At 36.3% G+C, this 25,854-nt stretch overlaps 3 protein-coding genes and 2 non-coding genes across 17 annotated transcripts in view; 2 read left to right on the top strand and 3 right to left on the bottom strand.

The window, feature by feature from the left end:
* The window catches only part of LOC127628739 (eyes absent homolog 4-like), a 48,029-nt gene extending 28,856 nt beyond the window's left edge, over positions 1 to 19,173 (top strand). For 3 of the 13 annotated variants that reach the window (XM_052105595.1, XM_052105596.1, XM_052105593.1), the window contains 14 exons: positions 1,216 to 1,282; positions 1,423 to 1,565; positions 1,713 to 1,856; positions 2,345 to 2,418; positions 3,826 to 4,006; positions 5,547 to 5,683; positions 6,162 to 6,245; positions 9,075 to 9,164; positions 9,317 to 9,375; positions 9,604 to 9,764; positions 10,760 to 10,874; positions 11,928 to 12,049; positions 14,230 to 14,330; positions 18,508 to 19,173. In XM_052105595.1, the coding sequence (XP_051961555.1) occupies positions 1,216 to 1,282; positions 1,423 to 1,565; positions 1,713 to 1,856; positions 2,345 to 2,418; positions 3,826 to 4,006; positions 5,547 to 5,683; positions 6,162 to 6,245; positions 9,075 to 9,164; positions 9,317 to 9,375; positions 9,604 to 9,764; positions 10,760 to 10,874; positions 11,928 to 12,049; positions 14,230 to 14,330; positions 18,508 to 18,588 (1,559 nt within the window). In that variant the 3' untranslated portion in view covers positions 18,589 to 19,173. Of the gene's footprint in view, positions 1 to 1,215; positions 1,283 to 1,422; positions 1,566 to 1,712; positions 1,857 to 2,341; positions 2,419 to 3,825; positions 4,007 to 5,546; positions 5,684 to 6,161; positions 6,246 to 9,074; positions 9,165 to 9,316; positions 9,376 to 9,603; positions 9,765 to 10,759; positions 10,875 to 11,927; positions 12,050 to 14,073; positions 14,175 to 14,229; positions 14,345 to 18,507 lie in introns of all 13 variants that reach the window. The other 10 variants (XM_052105588.1, XM_052105587.1, XM_052105583.1 and 7 more) reach the window with 7 other exon arrangements.
* A 634-nt stretch (positions 19,174 to 19,807) lies between these two features.
* On the bottom strand, positions 19,808 to 21,891 carry LOC127628864 (40S ribosomal protein S12). Its single transcript, XM_052105809.1, has 6 exons — positions 21,849 to 21,891; positions 21,676 to 21,719; positions 21,132 to 21,248; positions 20,835 to 20,937; positions 20,337 to 20,438; positions 19,808 to 19,904 (listed from the first exon to the last, which is right to left on the bottom strand). The coding sequence occupies exons 2-6, from the start codon at positions 21,687 to 21,689 to the stop codon at positions 19,842 to 19,844; spliced, it is 399 nt and encodes a 132-aa protein (XP_051961769.1). The 5' UTR covers positions 21,690 to 21,719; positions 21,849 to 21,891; the 3' UTR covers positions 19,808 to 19,841.
* On the bottom strand, positions 21,010 to 21,095 carry LOC127629369 (small nucleolar RNA SNORD100). The gene has a single exon (XR_007968763.1). It is a non-coding gene; the product is annotated as a small nucleolar RNA SNORD100 (small nucleolar RNA).
* LOC127629361 (small nucleolar RNA SNORD101) lies at positions 21,323 to 21,397 on the bottom strand. Its single transcript, XR_007968757.1, has one exon. It is a non-coding gene; the product is annotated as a small nucleolar RNA SNORD101 (small nucleolar RNA).
* A 1,438-nt stretch (positions 21,892 to 23,329) lies between the features above and the next one.
* Positions 23,330 to 25,656, top strand: LOC127628867 (SH3 domain-binding glutamic acid-rich-like protein 3). The gene is made up of 3 exons (XM_052105811.1): positions 23,330 to 23,516; positions 23,984 to 24,151; positions 25,473 to 25,656. Exons 1-3 carry the CDS (start codon positions 23,472 to 23,474, stop codon positions 25,533 to 25,535), a joined length of 276 nt encoding a protein of 91 aa, XP_051961771.1. The 5' UTR covers positions 23,330 to 23,471; the 3' UTR covers positions 25,536 to 25,656.
* Positions 25,657 to 25,854: the final 198 nt, after the last annotated feature.

Raw genomic sequence — 25,854 nt, 5'->3', positions numbered from 1 at the left:
TGTCTGTGTGTGTATATGTGTATATATATATGTGTGTATGTATGTGTGCATGTATGTGTGTGTGTGTGTATATATATATATATATATATATATATGTATAGATGTGTATATGTGTGTGTTTGTGTGTATGTGTGTATGTATATATTTGTATATATGTGTATATGTATGTGTATGTGTGCATGTATGTATACGTGTGTGTATGTGTGTGTGTGTGTGTGTGTGTGTGTGTGTGTGTGTGTGTGTGTGTGTGTGTGTGTGTGTTTTATTATTTTTATTATTATCTATGTCTTGTTGCTGTATTGTTTGTGCACTGGAAGCTCCTGTCAGCAAGACAAATTCCTTGTATATGTAAGCATACTTGGCAATAAAGCTGATTCTGATTCTACTCTAGTTGATTTAATTTACACAATTGAATTACAAATCATTATCATTAGAAATGTACATTTACATTAATTTAATTTATCCAAAGCACCTTACACAATGATAAAAAAACACAAGCAAAAATATTAGTAGTCCCTGAATACTGAATTTCAACAGTAAAACAACAACAGAGTGTAACCTTTGAAAAGAAGAGAAAATATAATTTTTGCCTTTATTGCCTTTAAAACACTTAAAATATATTTGCCTTTTGCCTTTAAAAGTGCCTTTATTTATAGTTATTGAAGTATATGTGAGAAGAAATCATCTACATTAGGGTTTTTCATACTGTGGTCCGGGGACCCGCAAGGGGCCGCAGAAAATGTAATGTAAAAGAAGTAAATAAAGATGTATAAAATACAAATCCTTTAACACTTTATCCTTTATCATTTACTAAAATTCACATTATTATTATTATACTCTGCTTTGTAAAGACTAGGTTTATACATCTAACATTAGTCTTATATTGAGTAGGAACAAGATGCGCTGTCAAATTAAGATGGAAAATACGTCTTCCAGATAATATTTTAATAATTTCTTATGACTTGAGTATAATGACAAAATAAAAGCGAATTATTTATTTTTGCACAAAATATGTTGTCTAATATCACACTTACAATTTTTCTCACACACAATAACTGGGTTTTAATATATAAAAGTGTATAGCAGCCTTTTTATTTTATGAAGAGTGTCCCTTGTAAGAGAATCATCATATTTGAGGGTCCTTGGCATCAAAACATTTGAAAACCCCTATATGATCTAGTTAAACTATTATATTTATTTTCTTTCTATGTGTAGTTATAAGCAGCAGTGGATTCAGCCCTCGGCCGGCTCACCAGTATTCACCTCCACTCTACCCCTCAAAGTAAGTCTCATACACACACACACACACACACACACACACACACACACACACACACACACACACACACACACACATATCATCTAATGCATCTAAAAATCTACTCTAAATCTGGATGTTTTGATTTTGTGTTTGATTTGCAGGCCTTACCCCCACATCTTGTCTACTCCCGTGGCTCCTCCCATGTCAGCCTACACTGGCCAATCACAGTTCACTAGCATGCAGCAGTCGACAGTTTACACGCCCTACTCTCAAACTACTCCACCTTACGGCCTCTCCACTTACGGTAGATCCTTTATCATTGTTTACTTGTGGGAAGATTAGAGTATGTGTCTTAGATGTTGTGTTTGTGTATTCCAAGCTGTATCTCTAAAGATTGTAATCTTCAATCCAGTTTGATTGACAGACCCACTTTCTTGCTCTTGAGCTACAGATTTGGGGGTCATGTTGCCGGGCATAAAGACAGAGGGAGGACTCACACAGACTCAGTCAACCCTCCAATCAGGGCTCAGCTATAGTCCTGGATTTACCACGCCTCAGCCTGGACAGACAGCATATTCACCCTATCAGATGCCAGGTCCGCATTTATTTATGCCTAATTATGAATATTGTACAGTCCAGGGCAGCCATTTAAGTTTGTACTGCGAGTCACCTAAGATGTTGACCCAGCGCTTCATTGAGGTGGCTGATGGTATGGTGTGGTATCCTTCAAGAAAGTTTGTGGCTTTGACATCAGTCCACATTCGAGGCCAGAACAAAAATTCTTGGAGCCATTTTTTTTATTTTGTCAGGCTTTCCTGGGACAATTAAAGCATCTGTTGAACGAGGTTGCTTGGGACATAGATGCAAATGATGTTGTGTTAGACTTTGTCTTCAATGACAATGTTGTCCTGAAATTGCTGAATTGTATTGCCCAATCAGATTGCAATATGATGAATTGAATGGTTGATTGTTTTTTCAAAGCAGAGCCTTGTAGAGATCTGTGATAAGGCCAAACATCACCTGTTACATTTATTTAAATGTTGAACGAGTGTTGAATCCACTTCATTTTCTCTTTCTCAGCAGGGTCAGGTTTTACGACTTCTCCGGGTCTCTACACTTCCAACAACTCCAATCCAGGCAACTTTGCCACACAACAGGTACACACACACACATGTTGTTAATACACATACACATTAACCAATAACATCAGAGTTCAGGAGTTCAAAAACAACCCAGATCTCGCAGAGCAAGTCACCATCCTTCATCAGAGGGAATTTATGTTTTTAGGACTTAATGTTTCCCTCAATTTTTATGATGAAACGTGCTGCCAAAGAAAAAGACCAAACTACACTTACACTCCCCCCTTGATGAATTTAGCTGTGTAAACAAAGTAAAGTTCTGGCAGTGGTTTAAATGAAGGAGTGAGTGGACTTGGGACAAAACGAGAGAGTTAAAGCTGTAGTGCAGTTTTGCTGTGAGCATTTTACTGTGCCGATTTGTTTTTGCAAGAACGAGTCAGTGACAGTTTTAGAGTCATCTCCCGTAAGAGACCCGCCTGTGTCTGTGCATGTAAAACTCTCTCAAAGATACAAGAGCAGCCTGGGGGGTGATAAAAAAAAGCCTCCCATCAAACCCAGTTCTGTGTGGATGAGCCAAAAATCTTCACATCCAAGATTTATTGCTTTCTCTATTTTCTCTCTTCAATATTACCCTAAAAACTCCATCTCTCATGCTTACTCATTTAAAGAACCATGAAATCGCTGGATGGGCGCAGGTTTGTGTCCAGTGTTGACATAATTCCTGTTTAGACAGGAAGTTTAAACAGGACATATCGAATTATCAGCGATATCGAATCGCTATTTAAATAGCCAATAGGCTTCAGTTACGGCCACAGCCATGAACTACACTGCTTGGTTGGTTGCAGGGCGAGGGACATTCTCATTATAGAGAGCATTTGATTGGACAAACAACTGTGTAGTGCAAGATGAGTGATCAATATTTTTTGTTATTTTCCTAGAAGAGAAAGACTATAAATTTAAAATGTGAATATCTGCTAAAAGTTAAGAGTACACTAGCATATACTATAGATGGAAACAAATATGGACTAAAAGCCACAAAACTCTTATTTTGATGTAAAGCAATAGTTCACCCAAAAATGAAAATATTGAAGTAATTTGTATTATAGTTATAATTAATCGTATCGATTTAGAATACATTAATTTAACCGCTGGAGTCATATCAATGACATTTATGCTGACCATCTGTGATTTTTGGAGCTTCAAAAGAGAAATATCCATTCACTTGAATTGTAAAGACCTACTGAGCTAAGATATTAGTATTTTTAAATCTTCAAATGTGTTCTGGTGAAAAAAGAAAGTCATACACACCTGGGATATCTTGAGGGTGAGTAAATAACGAGAATTTTCATTTTTGGGTTAACTATCCCTTAAATTGTATGTGATGATCATACATTCGTCCAACATTTAACTGAATTGTATGTTTGAGAACCATCAATATATAAATGTTCACATACATTAGTGATACTTTTATTTGTTTGTTTGTAGCAGGAGTACCCATCATATACAGCGTTTGGGCAGAATCAGTATGCTCAGTATTACTCCACCTCCTACGGTTCCTACATGACATCTAACAGCACATTGGATGGCACAGGTTCAGTCTCCTCCTATCAGCTGCAAGACTCCACCACCCCCATAATGACAGGGCAAGCCGCTGACCTGAATCCAGGTAAGCACCAATCATTAAAGATGTTTCAAAGCAAAACACTCTTTGTTCTAGGGCTGCCCCTTGATATTCAACCAAAGGTTAGTCGATGAGAAGAGTCTTGGTCGACCAAGTTTCAATTGGTCTGTTGGTCACAGAAAAAACTCAGTAAAAAAACGACCAACAACGGTATTACTGCTGGTTGGACACTAGGTGATACTATGGGGTAATTTTCATGAAGTAGGGTTATGGTTAAGCCTACACAATAAAGCAAGACACCTTGATTTCAATCGTAGAACTTAATTTTTTTAATTTAACTAAAACTTCAAATGAAACTTGGAAAAAAATAAGTGCAATTAAAATGTGTGTCGTTTAAATATTTGAAAGTTGGCTTTACAACAGCTGAAAACATCTCTCTGGAAAAGAAGCTTCATCTGTGCATTCTCTACTGGTCGGGCATTTAGTTATTCGGGAAAATACATAATGTGTGTGAATACATTTGTATACGAGATATATAGATATAAATATATATCTTTTGTGTCATCTGTTCTTAATAATATAATAAAGTGTGTTTCTTCAAGTGCATGTCTGTATCTTTATGTGGAGTAGAATAGAGTACTTCTAACATTCTCAGTCCTGGAACACAAACCATTTTTTGATGCAATATATATTCAAGCAATTAAATTAATATCATAAACATGCGACTGGTCGACTAATGGCTAAATTAATTCCTACTAGTTGACTAGGAAAATCTGTGGTCGGGGGCAGCCCTACTTAGTCAGTGTGTCTAAATGATTAACACAAAGCTACATTCAATGGATACAAAGAAGAAACCTATATAACTGCAGTTGGTAGTTTACTGACTTTTTTGACTGCCATTTTTTTTTTGTTAGTTTCTCTACTGCTATCTGTTATCTGTCAGAAATGAGAAAATTGGCATTGCATTTTAAAGGAAATTGTCCCAATTGAGCAGCTAATCACACAGTTGACAGTTAAATTAATGTTAGAATGTTTTAACTATTGCAACATGGCTTTTGGGACAAAGGTTTTTTGCAGTTGCTGATTATGTTAGAGCTGTGGTGATTGGGAGTTTAGTCCAAAAGGTCCAAAATTCAGTGGGGTCCAAGAGCTGCATTTCTCTGTGATTTAGGTTGGCTGCAGTTCAGAAGAACTCATTACAGTACCTTTGCTCATACACACTCACACACACAACATGTTCTATCAGGCGTGCCAATTTCCCACTTTCATGACTAATGTAAAAGTTTTTTCTTGAAAGAAGGCATGAGAACACATTGCCAGTTTAGAACCAAAGATAGCATATAGCCGCTGATGTAGATTTAATACTGTAACAGACACTGCATTATCTGTAATTCTGTTTTAGACAGGAAAGTTGCCAGAGTATTGACCTGATCTTGATGTCCACTGAAAAGTTTATGACTCAGACACAAATGCGCACATTCGAGTTTGAATGCATGGCTTTCCTACTAGGACTATGCGTCATATTTTTTTAGATTTGGTGCTGCTCAACAACAGCTCATACATTTTTCTGGTTACCCATTTGTAGGTGAGTTTGAGGCTGGGCAAAGCCCGTCCACACCTATTAAGGAGATGGAGGACCGGTCCTGTCGAGGGGGTGGGGCTAAAGCAAGAGGGCGGGGCAGAAAGAACAACCCCTCCCCACCACCTGACAGTGACCTTGAGGTATGTTTTTATTTAAATACAGTATATGCATACACCAATGTACTCTATACACAAGGAGCGCATCGCTCATGCCTCAAGAAAGAGTTTTGTAGTGCGGCTAGTGTTCGCAATATCTCGTTCCCTTTATCTCAGGGAACCAAGGTTACGTACGTAATTTTTCTAATGAAAATTATTTCATTAGAAAATTTGAAATAAAATTTGAAATTTGAATGTGGAAAATTGCAAAATAGAAGAATTTTCACCAGTGCTCTCAGAATTTTGCCACCTTAGATATGAAATAGATATAAGGAGCAAGCAAATAAAATACAGTTATGTATCCATGCAAAACACTTCAAAATAAATATCAAAACTGACTCTCGCACACTATCACAGACACAGAAGGAGATTGACACTGCATGATCCTTTGTGTTATCACTGTTTGTTTACTGAGATCCAACATTTCATTCTGTGTGTTGTGTGTGTGTGCATGTTTTCATAGAGGGTGTTTGTTTGGGATCTGGACGAGACAATCATTGTGTTTCACTCACTCCTCACGGGCTCCTATGCACAGAAATACGGCAAGGTGAGGGCAAATACATGCGCACTACACACATATACATAAATGCTCTCAAAGAGTCACATAAAGACTCACACTGACACATATAGTAGAGTAGATCACCACAAATGTGCAGTCAGGCAGTATTTAAAATAATTTAACCTGTTTATATTATGTAATAATTATATTATTATCATAAATACACATGCTGTGGATTTCATACTTTGTGCTACATAAAGGATTCACAGGTCCTTCAATATTCTAAAATTTCCACTGCCCCTGATCTTCTTACACAAAGGTGCCTTTTACAATTAATTTGAACACACACTTCACCCCAGATGTCCTCCTGGGCTTCATGTGTGTGTGTTCTAGAGTCCTCATTGAAAAAAAAAAAAACTAGCATATTTAAATTGATAATAAAGTCTTGAGTTTTGAATCTTGACCCATTATTATGACTCCCTTATACAGGGTTATTAGATTCAGTACTATGATGGTCAGACTTAAGAGGAGAGAGAAGTGTCACACTTCGTCTGACACCTTTCCTAATTTCTTGTCGTTCGGTTGGTGAGAGACATGGAGACAGCTGAGTCTATTCACGGCTCTGGCGCTATTTCTGCAGTCTCTATGACGATCAAAACCCTCCGTTCTTAGGCACTCCCGTCAGAGACATTGCACATGCTGTCACGCGCTTAAATGGCAAAACAAGCACACTGACTTACAGAGACATCAGTGCAAAGAGTGTGAAATCATCATTCCAAAGTATTAAAAAAATGGCAAAGCAGTTCTACGGCAATATGTCTTGGGTTGTTTAATTTAATGTTAACAAAAATCACCTCAATTATAATTTTTTTACTTGCTTATATTGAGTTTTAAACATTTTTAAACAGTTGAATCATCATTTCCAAACTCTGAGTTTCAACACTAAGTGTGTGTGTGTGTGTGTGTGTGTGTGTGTGTGTGTGTGTGTGTGTGTGTGTGTGTGTGTGTGTGTGTGTGCGCCTTTCTATTCTCGTTCACTGTCTTGGCCAATCGCCTCTGAGCCAAGAGAATTCATCACATATGATGATTTTTACAGCTGTATGCCCTCCCCCTCTCTCTTTCTTTCATTCTGTGTGTGTGCACGCTTGAAAGGTGGTCGTGATGGTCTGAGACAAGTGTAGTCATTTGCTGAAAATGGTGAACATTATATTTAAGGAGCAAAATGTGTGTTGGAATTGATTATGGGTAGTTGACATTAAATACTTTTTCAATGTTGACATGCAGTGTGGTATGACATGTATTACTCTAAATCTAAATCTATTCCATGTAGAAAGACTGCATACTTTTTAAGTGATTTGGGGACTATTTTGACTATTTAAGAGAACTGCAAAAAAAACTAGTTTTTCACAATTTTCATAGCACATAAAATATGTCATATATTTTCCCTTGTATATGGGTGTTTCTTTAACTTCAAGCAATGTCATGTTCCAGGGGTTGATTTTTAATAAAACCAACCGATTTCATCTTTTTTTCTTTCTTTTTTTTCTATTAGAAGGTAACATTATATCTGACTTGGCAACTTTTTACCAGGCCTTCATAATTTACTTTTGGTACTTTTATAATGGCTTTTATGTATAGATATTACTGTTTAGCCTTCTTCCAGACCCAGACAATACATTTTAAACTATGAAAATCCATCATAAATGTACAAATTATAGCATGTTTAAATCTACAATAATCTAAACTAAGACTGAAATAAACATTAACAATTATAATATTTATTGTAGGGAAATGATATCTATAACTACGACTGTCCCAAAGTTGAATTATGACTGTTATGACTGAAGTTAATGTACTTGTTTAGTTAATGTGATAATGTGATGTTTATAGAAAAAAAAAACTCAAGGTAAATATCACTTATGAGGAGAGTATTTTTATCGGGCATAATTTCCAATCAAGCTGTAATTTTGCCAAATTATGCCAAAAATGTGAAAACATTATTTAATTGTGTGTATGTTGCTACATAAAATGTTAGCTATGAAAATAGCCTTAGCAAGACAAAGGAGTCTGCCATTTTATTTCTACCACAGAATTCATTATGGTGCTGTAAGCATTTTTAGCATTCTGAAGCATTCACGTGACTGAGCCATTTAATTATTCTGGCCCCCTCTTTCCAAAACCCCGCCCTCCAAAGAGTTTTTTTTTTTTTTTGGTTTTGAGACCAAAACTGAGCAAAGGAGCAGCATTGTTTGTTCCTGTGGCTGTCAAATTCAACAGTGGCACAATAGCGCCCTCAACTGACAAACATTTTGAATCGTAGCCTCAATGATCCACTTCAAAGACAACACTATGAGAACGAGCAAAATGATTGCAGGTGAAAAGCATCAATATCTGTGGTCAGCTGACACATTTTTGTTTGCTGTTTACAAAGTCTACAGCTGTCACAGAGACTGGGGAGATATCTCAGGACACTTATTTCATTAATAACTTTAAGGGAGTAGGAATATTTCTTTGCATACTTTTCCATGAAAAAAATAACTTCCAGCACCTTTAGACACAGTATAGAATTTGATATGTGGTAAAAAATAGTCCACAGTGCTAAAAGTATCGAAAGTTGAAGAAACACCCAAATAAATTTTAATAATTTAATCCTACATTTTCATAATAAAAGGTTCATGGACATGTTGTGCATCAACAACCCTCAAGTAACTTGGTAACACCTTTTAAATCAGCTTCCAAAACTGTAAGATTTGTGACTACCGGTACTTTAGTGTTAACTGCACTCTTAATGACAATGTTGTTAGTGTTGAAAATTATGATGATGGCAGTTATCCAGAGAAATTTATTTGGATCTAATATTGAATATCGATGCTATAGGAACCTCCTTTGGCTGTGACACTTGGTTTAAGGATGGAGGAGATGATCTTTAATCTTGCTGACACACATCTATTTTTTAATGATTTAGAGGTAAGAAAACTCCCTCTCCTTTTAGCAGTTTTCCTTTTTTTTTCTTCCAGTCAGAACATGTTTGTGTGTGCCTACCTCCTTTTGTAAATGTTTATGTGACTGTGTGGCCCCCTGCTGGTTAGCTTTGGTAACCCCATTGTGTGTTCCTAAAGGAGTGTGATCAGGTGCACATTGATGATGCCTCATCAGATGATAACGGTCAGGACCTCAGGTGAGTTTATGACATGTACAAAAAACAATTAATGAATTGTGTCTTATTACCCCTCATTTCTATTTATTTATTTATTTATTTATGTCAAACTGTTTATACAGTACATTGTGAAAAGAACAGTTTAAAACTATTTTCAAAGATAAAAACTTCAAAACATATGTCATAAACATGAGTGAACATGTATTATATTTGTACGTAAAACAAGATTGTTATTGTTATTATCAACAGTACTTACAGTTTTGCCACTGATGGCTTCCATGCAGCTGCTACAACCGCAAGTCTGTGCCTAGCAACAGGTGTTAGGGGCGGTGTTGACTGGATGAGGAAGTTAGCCTTCCGATACAGACGAGTGAAGGAATTATACTGCACCTACAAAAACAATGTGGGGGGTAAGATTTTGACTGGCTAAAAGTTCAATGCAAAGGTGGCACAGAAGCTGCATCTGAAGTGGCATTTCTGTGTATTTACGCAGACTGTTTAATGCTACTCAGAGCAGGCATAAATGTATTTACCCAGCAATTACAAATGCATAAATAATGTTATGAGATTTATGTTTTAAATATAAAATTATGAATATAGAAATACGAAATTTATGAAAATGTTAAAATTAGTGCTGTTAATCGATTAATGATTTTTAACTAATTAATTGCACAGTTTTCTGTAATTAATCACGATTAATCGTGGTACATGGTACATTCAAACAAACAATAATATAATCATAAATGTATTTAATTTATACTCTGTTTCAAAGAACTTGCAAAAACTAGTTTGTTTCTATCACGTGCACGCTCGCGTGGTTTTGCTACTGAGTGCAGTTTCTCTGTTAGAATGTGCAGTTGAGCCATGTGCGCCCTGCCCTAATTAAACTTATACTATTAAATCTGAAATTGAATTGTTAAATATATGCTCTATCATGACGACAACTAAGTTTAAGGTTGTTCTGATGCTGCATTTCATTTATACAGATACAAAGTGGTATCAGAACTGCCTTTGATGCTAGGGGCTGAGGTGGTCAGAGCCGGCTTAATTTAGTCTGGCTTTTATGAGGTATTGCTTCTTTACACAGAATGTTGAGCAGGCACAGAGCAAACTTAACTCGACTGTGTAAAGACTTACCGTAGTGTAACCTGGTCACTATAGATTTGGGCTGATAATCAAAGGTCCTGGTTTGATTTTAAATACCACAATCCATGATTTATCATTGTGCCCTTGAGCAAGACTCCTAATCATACTGTCATATGATAGATGTACTGTAAGTTGCAAATTAAACATAAGTAAATGATTGTAATAGTCTCAACATGAGCTTGTTTGTATGATGTTGGCCTTAAATGGTGAGTATGACATTATGTAATGAATGTGGGGTTTTGTTCATGTCCTTTTGCAGGGTTGCTGGGTCCAGCAAAAAGAGAGGCGTGGCTCCAACTGAGGGCAGAGGTGGAGGCCCTCACAGACTCCTGGCTGACCACTGCGCTCAAGTCCCTGTCAATCATCAGCTCCCGGTATGTCGGTTCATACATCTTAAGCCTTTGTTATGAAAGGACGTACGTATACTGCAAGTAAAGTTAGGGTCCAAAACCAACTTTTGTTTTGTCCACACCTTCCAATTGCGAGACAATTTGCTGGCCATTAACATGTTTTACCGACAATGATTTTGCATTTTGTTTTTTATAAAAATATGTTATAATTACGGCTGTTAATCTATTACATTTTTTTTAAATTAATTACATGATGTGCCGATTAATAAATCAAATTAATCACATATGTCAATATTTACTGAGAAAGGCCCCCAAATAAAGATAATTTTGTTAAATATATATATATATATATATAGATATATATATATATATATATATATATATATATATAACTGCTGATCTCCTGGGATTTTCACACACAACATTCTCTAGCATTTACTCAGAATGGTGCCAAAAACTAAAAAACATTTGAGTGAGCAACAGTTCTGCGGATGGAAATACTTTGGTCATGAGAGAGGTCAGCAGAGAACGGCCAGACTGGTTCGAACTGACAAAGTCTACGGTAACTCAGGTAACCACTCTGTATAATTGTGTTGAGAAGAATAGCATGTCAGAATGCTATTCTGAGATGCTGATTGGTGCTGTTTTGGCGGCATAATAGGGACCTACACAATATACACAAAATGGCAGGTGGTTTTAATGTTGTGGTTGATTGGTGTATTTATTATGTATATATACACATGTATATATACACTCAGTGACCACTTTATTAGGAACACCTGCACACCTACTTATCCATGCAACTATCTAATCAACCAATCGTGTGGCAGCAGAGAATGTTGTGTGTGAAAATCCCAGGAGATCAGCAGTTACAGAAATACTCAAACCAGCACATTTGTCTTTGACTTTAATCACCTGTGACCCTTACTGTACATCAGCGAGGATCATAGTAATATTCTTACAGTTCCACATTGTATTATGTTGCGGTTCCCTATAAAGTTACTGTTTTATCACAAAGCCACACATCAAAATGTATAAGGTGTGTAACATCTCTCTCTGTCTCTCTATGTTTCACAGGAGTAACTGTGTTAACGTCTTGGTGACAACGACACAGTTAATACCTGCACTTGCTAAGGTGTTGTTGTATAGTCTGGGCTCTGTCTTTCCGATTGAAAACATTTACAGCGCAACAAAAATAGGTGAGTTATAATTCAGGTGATAAAACAGACTTAAAAGACTTTACCTTGATTTAATGGATGATTTTTCCACACTGTTTTTTGCAGTTGAGGGTAATATACAGTAGAGTGCTCAATCTGTCAGTGTGTGTGTGGAACATGATTTGGCTCACATTGTAGCGTTAAATCATAAATCAAAACAGATCAGGGTGACCTGGTCATGGCATTCTTCCTTTCTCATTAACTCACATTCACTCTCTCTCTGGTCATGTGGAGTTTATTCTGATTGGCTGATCAAAGCTGTACACTGATCTCTCATTACGCCCTTGAGTCAAGTCAGTCTTGCGTTCTGCTCCTTTATAGACATCTGGTCTTTGGGATCCTCCTTAGGTCACAAAGGAAATATATTTAACCCACTCTCTTCTCTGTGACAATTTCACACCCAGATGTCAGCTAGTGGTCAAAAGCAGCGCTAAGACACATAAAAGGAGTATTTATTAAAGACTGTATATAACACTATACATATAATGTATGTATGATTCATTTAGCTCAACTGGTAGAGCATGGCACTAGCAAAACCCAAACTCATTCGATTCCCAAGGAACTCATATTCTGACCAAAAAGAATACCTTGAGTGCATAAATGTAAATATTTTATTTCTGTAAGCAATTTTTAGCCTTTATGCATGTGCCTCTCCCCCATTCTCATTGAACCCCATGACTGATGAAGTTATTTTGATAGTGCTTAGTGTTTGTCTCAGGTTAAGTTTCTTACCCAAAACAACATTGCTGTTTCTTTTTATATTGAAAAAGACTTCAATTCAATTCAAATCTACCCGTGTGACAAGTCCAACCAAATCTACAAATGTTCCTTTGTCTCATTGACACAAAGTCTGATTCTGCACACACACTTCCACAAATCCCATGTTTGTTAAAGTTGTCGTGGTTACAGCATGAACAAAATGTTTTGGAGGTCAGGGTCTGTGTGCAATTGAGTGATTGTAGTAGATTGTATGTCTTTTTGTCTGCAAATTAAATTTGAACATTCTTTGTCCCTATTTTTCTCCATATTGAGCTCTTGCTCTATTCCTTCATCTCCCACCCATTATTGTTTTTCTCTCTATTTCTCCAGTTTTCTCTCTCATGTAGTCATGTAATCTGTCTTTTTTTGAGTGTGTGCTTGGAATAGTTCACCCAAAAATGAAATTCTGACATTATTTTCTTACCCTCATGTTGTTCCAAATACAAAAGGAGATGTTTTGAGGATTATACAGCTCACTCTTTTCTATTGAATTGGAAAAAGAATGCAAAAGCACCATAAAAGAATCAGAACACTGATCCATATGACTAATATTCCAAATCTTCTAAAGCCATACATAGCTTTAGGTGAGGAATAGACAAAATGTAAGTCATATTTAGTTAGGGGGCATAATTTAAAGGGGTCATGACATGCCTTTTTTATTATTTTAATGTTCCTTGAGGTTCACTTATATTATTAGTAAAAAGAAAAACAGCTATATATTTGTAAAACATGATCAATATCCACCCTCATTCTGACCCTCTTTTAGGAACACTCGTTTTTGGTGCTGCTTCTCCTTTAAGACTTGATAGTAAACGCTTACTGTTATGATTGTCTCTCTGCTCTTGACTGACCTGTTCTCCCATTACCATCTCACTGCTCACTACTACTGGGCGGGTCTATGGAAGTAACATGGTAAATTAGGCTTTGGTGTGTTGTTGTGGAGGCAGTCAGATGCACATATATACCACAGTATGACATCACAATGTGTAGGAAGTAGATAACTAGTCATTTTGGCAGCTTGGTTTGAACAAATACTCTTTTTGCAGTGAGGAGGAAGTTTTGAGTTCTGAAACTTACAGTATGTTTTTATAGTACAATGAACTCTTATATGTGAAAATGTAATTCCTCATGTCATGATCCCTTTTATGGTCCAAACAGGTTTGGAACAATATGAGGGCGATTAAATGATGAGAGAATTCAAATTTTCCTAGTTCTTTAAGGATTAAGTGTGTGCCTTGTTTTCACAGGTAAAGAGAGCTGTTTTGAACGTATAGTATCCAGGTTTGGCACTAACATTACGTATGTTGTGATTGGCGATGGGCGCGATGAGGAGCATGCAGCCAGCCAGGTAAAATCTCACCTCCGACCCCATCATCTGATCTGTCACCTTGTTTATGTTGCAGGCAAAGAGAGTTGCTTTGAACGCATAATTCAGAGGTTTGGCAGGAAGGTAGTGTATGTTGTTATTGGGGATGGTGTAGAAGAGGAGCAGGCTGCTGCCAAGGTAACAACCCCCAGGTGAACCAGAAGCAGTGTGTGAATTCTCAGATTGGACTTCCTGGCTGTGTGTGCTGTAGAGCTTTAATTAGAGCCGAATTCCAAATGGCAGTTTTGCACCCTTAAAGGGGACTGTGGGAAGGGGACGCTACATGTAGGGTAGTTCCAAACAAAAGTGAGCTACTGAATGCCTTCACAAAGGGCTCTTCCACAAGGTGCTTAGTGAGGTGTACACACAATTGTCATTTAAGGAAGTCATTTTGCCATTTATGTGTCATTTTTTAAACCTGAGGTAATATAAGATCATACCTGCCATTTTAAAACCACAAATTGCTCTCGTAAACCCAAAGATTATCAGAAGATTTTTTTTTTAATATATTTACATAATTTTTGTCGTGTTATTACTTAAAGGTGTGGTTCACCCAAAAATGGCAATTTAATCAGCTTCATGTCTTTTCAAATCCGTATGACTTTCTATGTTTCTAAACAAAAGTAGATAGATTTGTTTGAAGATCACTCTTATTGCATTTACAATGATTTGGGACTGGAGCTTTCAAGCTTTAAAAAGGATGCAAACATTCTGTAAAAGTATAAAAAAAAAAACCCATAAGCTAGCTTTTGGAGAGGAACAGATCAAAAATTTTGGCATTGCTAGTAACAGACTGAAATTTAAGATGTTAAGAAAGTCATACGGCAATGAAAAATATGGGGTTGTTCAAAACACATATGACTATCTTAACTTTCATAGAACACTAAAGGAGATGTTAGACAAAATGATAGCCTCAGTCAATTTCACAGAATAAAAAAAGATGCAGACTACAAAATTCTATTACATTTTGTTCTGCATAAGAAAGAAAGTCATAAGGGGGTGGAACAACATGAGGGTGAGTAATTTATGACATAATTAAAAAAATGTGGTTATACAGAGAGACATTTAACTTTGTGTAGGGTGCTCAAAATGTGTACATATGAGTAGATGCTCACTTTTGAATGGAAATCGCCCTAGATGTAACTGTTCGGCAGTGCCTTACTTGGGTGCTTCATTTCCTTATCTGTAGTTTCAAATTGGATTTCAGTAGCAGTTTCTTTTCTATATTAATATGAGACCAGCTGCTTTTCCTTCTCAGATCCCAAATAATCTAGAACCGAGCTATTCAACTGCGGGTTCTCTAGGGTCTTTGCCAATATCACTTCCCATGTGCAGACTCTGTGAAATTCTAGTGCAAATGTCTGCTATGATTTTCAGGGAATCATATTGGGCTGGTAGCCCAGAAGAAGACTGCATTTAGTTATGGTGATTTTATCAAGATTGACTCAGTTCAGACTCAATTAAACCTCCTGTAAAACATCTGCTGAGATGCAGTGCTTTAAGACCCAGTTGAATACTTTTGCTCTAGAAAACTATGGTGCATTTCTAAACAATATGTGTGATGGCTCAAATCAAAATATCATGTATATTTTGCACACACAAATAAAAAATTGCAATACACTGTAATGTCTAAGGATTTTGAAAAGGATTTTTTTTTTTTAAACTTTGGTTTTACCTTTCTTATGAAGAATGTAGCATGATTCTAAATCCTTTATCAAACCCCATGTAGCTAGTTGTGGGCTAATTCACTGTGATGAATATCAGAGACATATGAATCTTTCTCGGTGTCTGGTTGTTTGATTTCTTGCCACATTAGCAGGATTGCAGCAAACTAGTGAGCATTAAACTGATCAAGGCCAAAATATCAACAGAGTACAACAGTCTGGTTCCAAAGTAAAAATCCCATTCATTTTGTCCATAGAGGAATAGATTTTGCAGTGCATCCGGAAAGTATTCACAGCGCTTTTTCCACATTTTGTTATGTTACAGCCTTTTTCCAAAATGGATTAAATGAATAATTTTCCTCAATTCTACAAACAATACCCCATAATGACAACGTGAAAGAAATTTGTTTGAAATATTTGCAAATTTATAAAAAGGAAATAAATACATAAGTATTCACAGCCTTTGTTCAATAATTTGTTGAATCACCTTTGGCACCAATTATATAGCCTCAAGTCTTTTTGTGTATGATGCTAAAAGCTTGGCACTATTTTTGGGCAGTTTCTCCCATTCTTCTTTGCAGGACATCTCAAGCTCCATCAGGTTGGATGGGGAGTGTCAGTGCACAGCCATTTTCAGATCTCTCCAGAGATGTTCATTCGGGTTCAAGTCTGGGCTCTTGCTGGGCCACTCAAGGACATTCACAGAGTTGTCCCGTAGCCACTCCTTTGTTATCTTGGCGGTGTCCTTAGGGTTGTTGTCCTGTTGGAAGATGACCCTTCACACCAGTCTGAGGTCCAGAGCTCTCTGAAGCAGGTAATCATCAAGGATGTCCCTGTACATTGCTGCATTCATCTTTCCCTCGATCGTGACTAGTCTCCCAGTTTCTGCTGCTGAAAAATATCCTCACAGCATGATGCTGCCACCACCATGCTTCACTGTAGGGATGGTATTGGCCAGGTGATGAGCGGTGCCTGGTTTCTTCCAGACATGACGCTTGCCATTCAGGCCAAAGAGTTTAATATTTTGTTTCTCATGGTCTGAGAGTCCTTCAGGTGCCTTTGGCAAACTCCAGGCGGGCTGTCATGTGCCTTTTACTGAGGAGTGGCTTTTGTCTGGCCACTCTACCATATAGGCCTTAATGGTGGAGTGCTGCAGAGATGGTTGTTCTACTGGAAGGTTCTCCTCTCTCCACAGAGAAACGCTGGAGCTCTGTCAGAGTGACCATCGGGTTCTTGGCCACCTCCCTGACTAAGGCCCTTCTCCCCCGATCGCTCAGTTTGGCTGGGCAGCCAGCTCTAGGAGGAGTCCTGGTGGTTCCAAACTTCTTCCATTTACAGATGATGGAGGCCACTGTGCTCATTGGGACCTTCAATGTTGCAGAAATGTTTCTGTACCCTTCCCTAGATCTGTGCCTCGATACAATCCTGTCTCAGAGGTCTCCAGACAATGCCTTGGACTTCATGGCTCGGTTTGTGCTCTGACATGCACTGTTAACTGTGGGACCTTATATAGACCGGTGTGTGCCTTTCCAAATCATGTACAATCAACTGAATTTACCACAGGTGGACTCCAAGTTGTAGAAACATCTCAAGGATGATCAGTGGAAACAGGAGGCACCTGAGCTCAATTTTGAGTGTCATGGCAAAGGCTGTGAATACTTATGTACGTGTGATTTTTTTTTTGTTTTTTATTTTTAATAAATACATTTCAAACAAACTTCTTTCACATTGTCGTTATGTGGTATTGTTTGTAGAATTTTGAGGAAAATAATGAATTTAATAAATTTTGGAATAAGGCTGTAACGTAACAAAATGTGGAAAAATTGAAGCTCTGTTAATAATTTCCAGATGCACTGTATATGAGAACTTGTAATCCATTAAAGACAGATCTACAGTAAACTCAGAGGTTTATAAATAATGGCATATGCTTCTGTTGAAGTCATTAGTCTCTGTTTTCAACTCCATGAAAAAAAATCTTGTTTAATAGCAGAATTCCTTGTGAAGAACTACATTACCCATGATCCTGAAGGGAAACGATCAACCAATCAGAGAATCACAGCGATCAAAGCCTGTCAAAAGAGCTGCAGTGACCTCCCACTTCTATGACTCACAGAGAAAAACCCTCGGTCTCAAACCTCATTTATATTTACATGTATCTGAATATCTTGCAATAAAAATAAATATATTGTTTAAATACTTACAACACCTTTATATCAATATATAGTTTTATCTTTCCCTTCGTTTTTAATTCCAATATGTCATTGCCTTTATTTCTTTGTTCAATTTTAATTTTTTTGCTTCAAATCAATGTGTAATGTTGTGATTCACCTCGGAGCTGGTTGAATTGATTCATTGCTTAGAACTCTTTTGAAGGATTTTATGAAATGCCCTGCGGAAAAATATGAATGGGAAAACAAAAAAAAAAAAACTTCCATAACCAAAACAGCTGACAAAGTGTGTGGGCACTGTTGCGCTTTAGTTGGCTCAAAGCAACCCAACCCTTACGAGTGAATTAACATGCACGGATGATTGTTGAAAACGTTAAGCAAAGATACAGGATTCCGCATGACTTTTCAAGTGTTTCAAGCATGCTATTTTCCCAGCATGGAATATGTACGTACTCACATGTCACAATCTGTTTCTCCCAACAGCACAACATGCCCTTTTGGCGAATATCCAGCCACTCTGACCTGCTTGCCCTCCACCAAGCACTGGAATTTGAGTACCTGTAAAACTCGACACCTGTATTATAGGCCTTTTTTGTACAACTATTTAAGAACAAGAGTACACTGCAATCTGTTTTTACGTTGCTGATGTCTTTTGGATTATTTTTAAGAATACTCTGGCTTTGAGATAATTCTGCACTGTCTTAAAAAGACTAGGAAAAGGGAAACTGGGATAATGGTCAAACTAGGCTTGTGAAGAGCTTACTAAGGTCTTACATCACTTACACACTGCATCTGAACAAAGGGAAGTGGGGCATCCCTTTTGTTCACTCATTCAGAAAACTACTTGTCACACACACACACACACACACACACACACACTACATATTCTCATTCTTCTACAGGAACATTTTTATTTCATTTTTCATTATAAAATTGAAGCTCCGTACTCTAAATAAAAGTATAATTTAGAATAGACCCATAACTCATGTAAATTATTTTACAGCAACTACATTAAACACTTAAGGATGCCATTTTCAAATCTTGTGTTTTGTAAGTTTTTGGCAAAAAGTCTGTGTATAATTTGTAGTGTCTTATACTTGTTGTGTGTCAGTTTTTATTTTGAGAATGTAGATAAAAAAATAAAATGTAAACATCTGAGAAACTGGTTCTCTTCATTTCTCAATTTTCTAAATATTTAAAAACTGTCAGAACTGGTTGACAGTTCAAGGAGAGAACTTGGATAAAGTCTTTGAAAAAATAAGATTTTAAAGTTGAATTAAAAGCCATTAAATTCCCAGTGCACCATTACACATTAATATTTAATTTTACAAAGTGAGAACTACATGCTAATATGGGCAAAACACTTTTAAGCATGCAAATTGTCAGTGCATATTTACAAAGTTTATTTCTGCGGTAAAAGCACGTCACAGATGCTGCAAGTACAATTTATGGAGTTTCCATCTTTGACTCTCATTCAATTTTCCAATCATTTCATTACTATATAAAAGATTTGTAAAAATATTAGAGATTTTTTATTTTTTAATTACTTGATTTAGATTTTTAGTCATTTTGAATGGTTCATTGAAAAGAACAGAAAAAGGAGCATCTTGAGCTCAAATCGACAACATTGCAGCTTGAGCATATAAAACTGGGAGCTAAAAAGGACAAAACTAATTTGTAACAAAGCCAAATGTTGGTTTGCGTCACAGGTATATTCACTAAAATAAGTTGCATGAATCAAATACAAACAACTTCCATTTGGTTTAAGAAACACTGACAAACATTTGATTTCCAAAAAGATATTTTTATTTGGTGCCTTATTTCTTTGATTTAAAGTACTCCTCAATGACATCCTTGGCCTGGGACTCTTTGCCGTAGTCCTGCAAATGGAAAAGATTTTTTTTTTTTTTTACATTTTACAAAAACTATATCTACACAATTCCATGTTGCAAAAATAACAGGAATCGAAAGACAAGTTGTTGCCCTTCCAGGGACCTCAGTAGCCACAATAGGGTCACGCGGCTTGTGTTCAGCCTCTCAATCTTGCTAGGACATTAAAAACAGACACAGAGAGCCAGCATCTGGACTCAGCCTGGCTAAAACACCCTAATCCCACCCATACTGAACTGCCGGTTTCAGCCAAACATTCAACTGTTTAGACCAACCTCATATACCGAAGCATATACATTCCTTTTTAATAACACCAATTGTAAAATGTAAGCTATTGGCTGCCCCAGAGCAATCTATAAAATTTCAGGTTGAGGACACAGTATATTGAAAACATATTCTGGATTCAGACTTGCCCAACTCACCTTGATGACTACACAGCTGCAGCCCACAACCTTGCGAGGTTTGCCCTCTCTGTCTATTTTGCACAGACCAACCCACTCACCAAGCTTCTTGTTGTCATCAACCTATAGGAATTCAACAGGCATGTTATTTCATATCAGACGTATGAGCCCAAATAAATAAATCAAAATGGCAAAACAACCTGTATCCCATATATACATACACACTTCAATATTACTTTGTAGATTATAAATTAAATGTATCATTTATAACATGCATATACATTTATATTATAGATCTAATACTAACAAGTTGTGTACACTTAAATTAATATATTTAAAACTATACGGATTAGTTACTTTAATATACAGTCATTAATATTATATTTTATGTGGATTATAATTATGTATTTATAAACTTTTTACATTTCCAGGCATGGAAACCAATTTGTAAAATGACATCTCCAGATTTTTCCAATTTATACATAATTAAAATTATATAAAATACGCTACTAAGCACACCTTGATAAGGTTGATCTGATGCTCGGCACAGAGAGCCTCCACCAGCTTGACATACATGGGCTCGTCACAGTTTCCTGCCAGGACACAAAGATGAGCCTGGCGCCTGCAGGGCACATATGAAGAGATCACCATGAGCATTCAATCTTCTACAACAGGTATGACTGGACACATCAACAGTATCTCAGACAGAAATTGGGTAACAAGTGGCAGTTGTCTTCAAGAGACTTCAGTAGAGGGAGCCAAATCATCATCATTGATCCACAATAAAGTTAATTACATGAATTAAACGATTCTTACTTGTCGAGGGCCTTGGCAGCCTCACGGATACCGCGGGCCAACCCGTCGTGGATGAGTGCGGTCTTCAGCACTTCAGGCAGAGCGGTGTTGACATCCATCACACCTCCGGCAGCAATGCTGTGAGACATGACAAAGGATGTTATTAAGTTGTAAAAGGGTTAGTTGTACGTGCATATGATCCAGAACCTCCGGCTTATCAGATTGAATGTCTCACTCATAAGTAGAGTGAAGGGGTATCCGACAAAAGATTGTAAAGTCATCATAGCCGAGGTTTAATACAAAACGTGTGCAGCACGTTTAGTGAACATTTGGGCAATGCAAACTTGCTCTTATAATGTATTTGAATTACCAAACATCTAAGTGGACTTTTCAAAAGTAAGTGAATGTGATTTTAACAGGTGGTGTAATGATGCATTACGAGCTCTTCAAGAGAGGTTCTGCATTAACTTATATCAGGCAGTGACTGAATGCACCACCTTAAACAGCAGACGTTAATGCAACATCGCCAAGCAGTATTTTGAGTTGACAATACAATCATGCTTACCCTTCCTCGGCCATTGTTTATTAGCGATGGAGAGGTTTAAATTTCTGAAATGAAGCCATAAAATGAGCAATATATTATTATCCATTCCTTCTGATGTAGTTTTGGTCATTTTAAAGTCACGATGTTGGATATTCACAACAGATTATGACAGAGATTACAGAAACTTCCCATACCTTCCCTCTGACTGCGAGTAAAGAGAACGTCATAGTGTCGACAACATTGTTTTAAGAGCAAAAGGACCAGAGGGTATCTGTCTCACTGCCTGTATGCGCGGTTCTTCATTCTTTCGTCTTTTTGTGGTTTCAACTGATAGTGTTTTTGTTTTAATGTTTTATTATTTTATATTATTATTATTATTATTATTATTATTATTATTATTATTTTCAGAAAAGGTAGTATTGGAAGACTTTTTTATTATAATTTATTTAGAAAAAGTACAAACATGAGTACAAAAACATTTCTGGGGCTTACAGGGACATTTACATGAAAAATAAAATTAATAAAAAATTTAAATTAAAATAAAAGAAAGAAAGATTAATGCTTATATTAAATGTAAAATGTAAGCATAGTATACAGTTCGTATTGCTTTAAAATGTCTAGAGCGTTTCCAGATATGTTTTAATGTCAATTTTAAATTGTTCAAATACAGGTATTTTTTCAATCCATTTGACTATATGTATATAATAATGAGACATAAAAATTATAAATAATAATAATCGCTTAGAAATACTAGATTTTTATCTTTATCAGTTGAGAAACACTTTAACGTCACATCACTTTCTTTCTATATATATATATATATATATATATATATATATATATATATATATATATATATATATATATATATATATATATATATATATATATATATATATATATATATATATATATATATATATATATATATATATATATATAATTAACAACCATATTAGCTTCTTTTTGGCAATAATGTTCTACCTCTCTCCAAAAGACTTGTACCTTAGGACACGCCCAAAATAAATGATTAAAAGTCTCAGGGGCACTTTTACCAAATGTACAATTATCTTCCACCCTAACTTTAAAGCGTTGTACCACAAGTGTCTTGACTGGATTTACTTGATGTACAATCTTATATGAAACCTCCTTTAGTATTGGACGACGTGTTAAGTTAACACTTCTTAGATCTCTATTTATTCGAACTCGAAGGAGAGTAAAAAAATTATTTAAAAAAATCCAATTTTCTTTAACCGTCTGCTTTCAAGATAACCGTGTGTGTGTGTGTGTGTGTGTGTGTGTGTGCGTGCGTGTTTATACTACTTTATATGGACCAACAAGGATAGTTAAACCTGAGATCACCTACCTTGTGGGGGCCCAGCCAGCGGTCCCCATGAGGGCAAATAGCTTATTAAACATACTAAACAATGTTTTTGACAATGTAAAAATGCAAAAAGCTTTCTGTGAGGGTTAGGTTTAGGGGATAGGCATTATCGTTAGATCTGTATAAAACACATGGAAGTCTATGGAGTCCCCACAATTATATGAAAACAAGTTTGTGTGTGTGTGTGTGTGTGCGTGCGTGTGTGCGCGCGTGTGTGCGCGTGTGGGCGTGGGTGGTACAGAGAATCTGCACTTGTGATAGACTGACAAGGAAGTGGGGCTGTCATGTGAACCATGTCAAAACTTGCTTACCTGGTCCTTGAGGTGGCTGAGTTGGCTAAATACACTGTTGTGTTACACATTCACACAACCTATTAAAACCCTGATCTACTTCAGTCTGCAATTTTAATCTCAACAAACTAGGATTTTTGAAGATGTCCATCACAGTCTATTACAGCAGTGTGAGTGGCTCCAGAGAGGTGTGTTTCTGTATTTTACTTACGTAAAATAGTAGCTGACATGCATTGCTGTTTTAAACTGGGTGATTGAAATTCCATTTCACAAGTCAGATGTTTGAATGTATATACAACCATTGCTTTATGTATTGTTTGACCTGTTATGACAGTTCACTTCAAGTTAATTCTGTAATGAATCAATTGTTGAATCAAGTCAATGAATCAAATCCTTTGGATTATGTGAAGTCATGGAGGTGTTTATGATTGAGTATGAATAATGCAACATTTCCTTGAAGAACAGTCATATTTAAGATAAAGATTTGAAGTAAATAAAAGTCCATAGTAAACACACTGCTCATTTCTTGTCAAATTTTAATAAGAGAAACCAAATATGTTTTTTGCTCCCAAAACATCCATATCTCAGGAATAGGGTTGAATACACCATAGGCGTTGATGTTTTTTTTTTTTTATGTCTTTATCTCATCTTCAAGGTGAAGAGACATCAGGCTGAGATTTTCCAGTTCCTGGATGCTAAGAAGATCAAGTACTGTGTGGTGGACATAACAGAAAGCACAAACAAGAAAGACGAAATGCGGAAAAAAGTTGGAAACCCCTCAGCGATGCCTCCGCAAGTCTTTAATGGAGACAAATACTGTGGGGTGAGTATCAACAGCAGCCTTGTCTTGGACCCTGCTGTGCATACTCGGCCTGAATCAATTCTATTCTACCAAAACAAACTGGGCTCAAGAGGGGAGGGGGATTTTTACATGCATAGTATATGGAGTTTGTTAGGTTTTGTCTGACAGTCACCTCATAAGATATATATATATATATATCTGTATATACTGTATACATACCAAAAAAATATTTTAGCATTTATTTACGCATTTCAATTTCATGACACAATCCACCAAACTGAATTGTGTACTTTTTAATGAGATTAAATGAATTAAACTTACAATATATATTTTTATTATTATTATTAATGTATTTTTTTGTTAAAGATTACACGATTAAATTAAATTGAATTTTGTCATGAAATTTAAATGCATTCACCTAAAAAAATAGGCTATATTATATTATATTATGTTATTTATTATTATTATTTTTTTCTAAATTATTTGATCATTACATAATAAACAGAGTTACCTATCCAAAAAATGTATTTTGCCAATATCTGTGATGCTAAATTATGTGAGTGGTAAATCATGGGGACACTAGGGGGGGCACATGGCTGTTTCCTGAGAATGAGCCAGCACAGTTCACAGTTATGGAGGAAATATAAATAAGTTAAGGCTATGATCTGTAATGAAGTCAAACAATGTGGAAATCTTCAAAACAAATACCTGTCAGTACACTTTATGGTTTTGGTGTGGCAGTGTGACTGCATTCAAACAGGGTGTCCATGTTTATATTATATGTTAATGCTACTGTATATTTAAATGATTATTATTATTTTGTACAAGCAGCACTTGAAATATAAAGATGTGCATATGAACACAGGAGACCAGTCAGGCTTGTTCAGTTACTTCAGAATTAAAACACACCCTTTAAGACACTCCCAGTGGCTGGAACACAAAATACATTTCCATATGATGTAGACAGACACATGAATAGATAATGTATGGTGCTTCTTAGTGTATCCCTAAGAAAAAGTTTAATTCAGTTTAATATTCTACTATTTCTGCACACACCAATAGCTAATCACTTTGTCTGCAGATATTGTCTTAATATTTTTATGATGCTCAATAAAGCACATGCCTCTCAAAAGTCAGCAAATAATCACTCAGCTCAGATTTCAGAGACTCCACACAAACTGCTGCGTGTATTTGCAATACTTTACTACCAATGGCTTTAAAAAATGACTTAAGTTCTTTAAAAGTGATAATTTGAAGAGACTGTTTTAGCCTGACTTTTTCTAATGCCACAGTTCTATTGGACTGTTTATCAGTATGTTTGTTTCTCGGTTTGCATTTGTAGGACTATCAGAAGTTTTTTGATGCCGTGGAAGATGAGAAACCAGAGGCATTCTTCAAACTCTGAACTATGGCTGAGCACCTTTAATAAATGCATTTGTGTATGAGATTGAAGGTTTTATATGTCAAGAAACGAAATAGTTTGCACAATTAAATGGAAAAAGATTTTCTATCAAGTGTACTTCTGTCATTACATGATACTCTTCCTACTCTAAGAATGGATTCATACAGTTGGATCACAAGCGATGCAGGAAACATTGACAATACATGTAAATGCATTAGATTTGGGATTGATTCCACTGGATTTGGGATGGTAGAGCTAACTACACTCTATTTAGCCACTAGGGTCCAGTACTGTCTTTTAAGGAGAAGCCCATACAGTGATC

This window comes from Xyrauchen texanus, chromosome 35 (assembly GCF_025860055.1).
Source record: "Xyrauchen texanus isolate HMW12.3.18 chromosome 35, RBS_HiC_50CHRs, whole genome shotgun sequence".
NCBI lineage: Eukaryota > Metazoa > Chordata > Actinopteri > Cypriniformes > Catostomidae > Xyrauchen > Xyrauchen texanus.
This window is presented reverse-complemented; position numbering and strand designations above follow the sequence as displayed.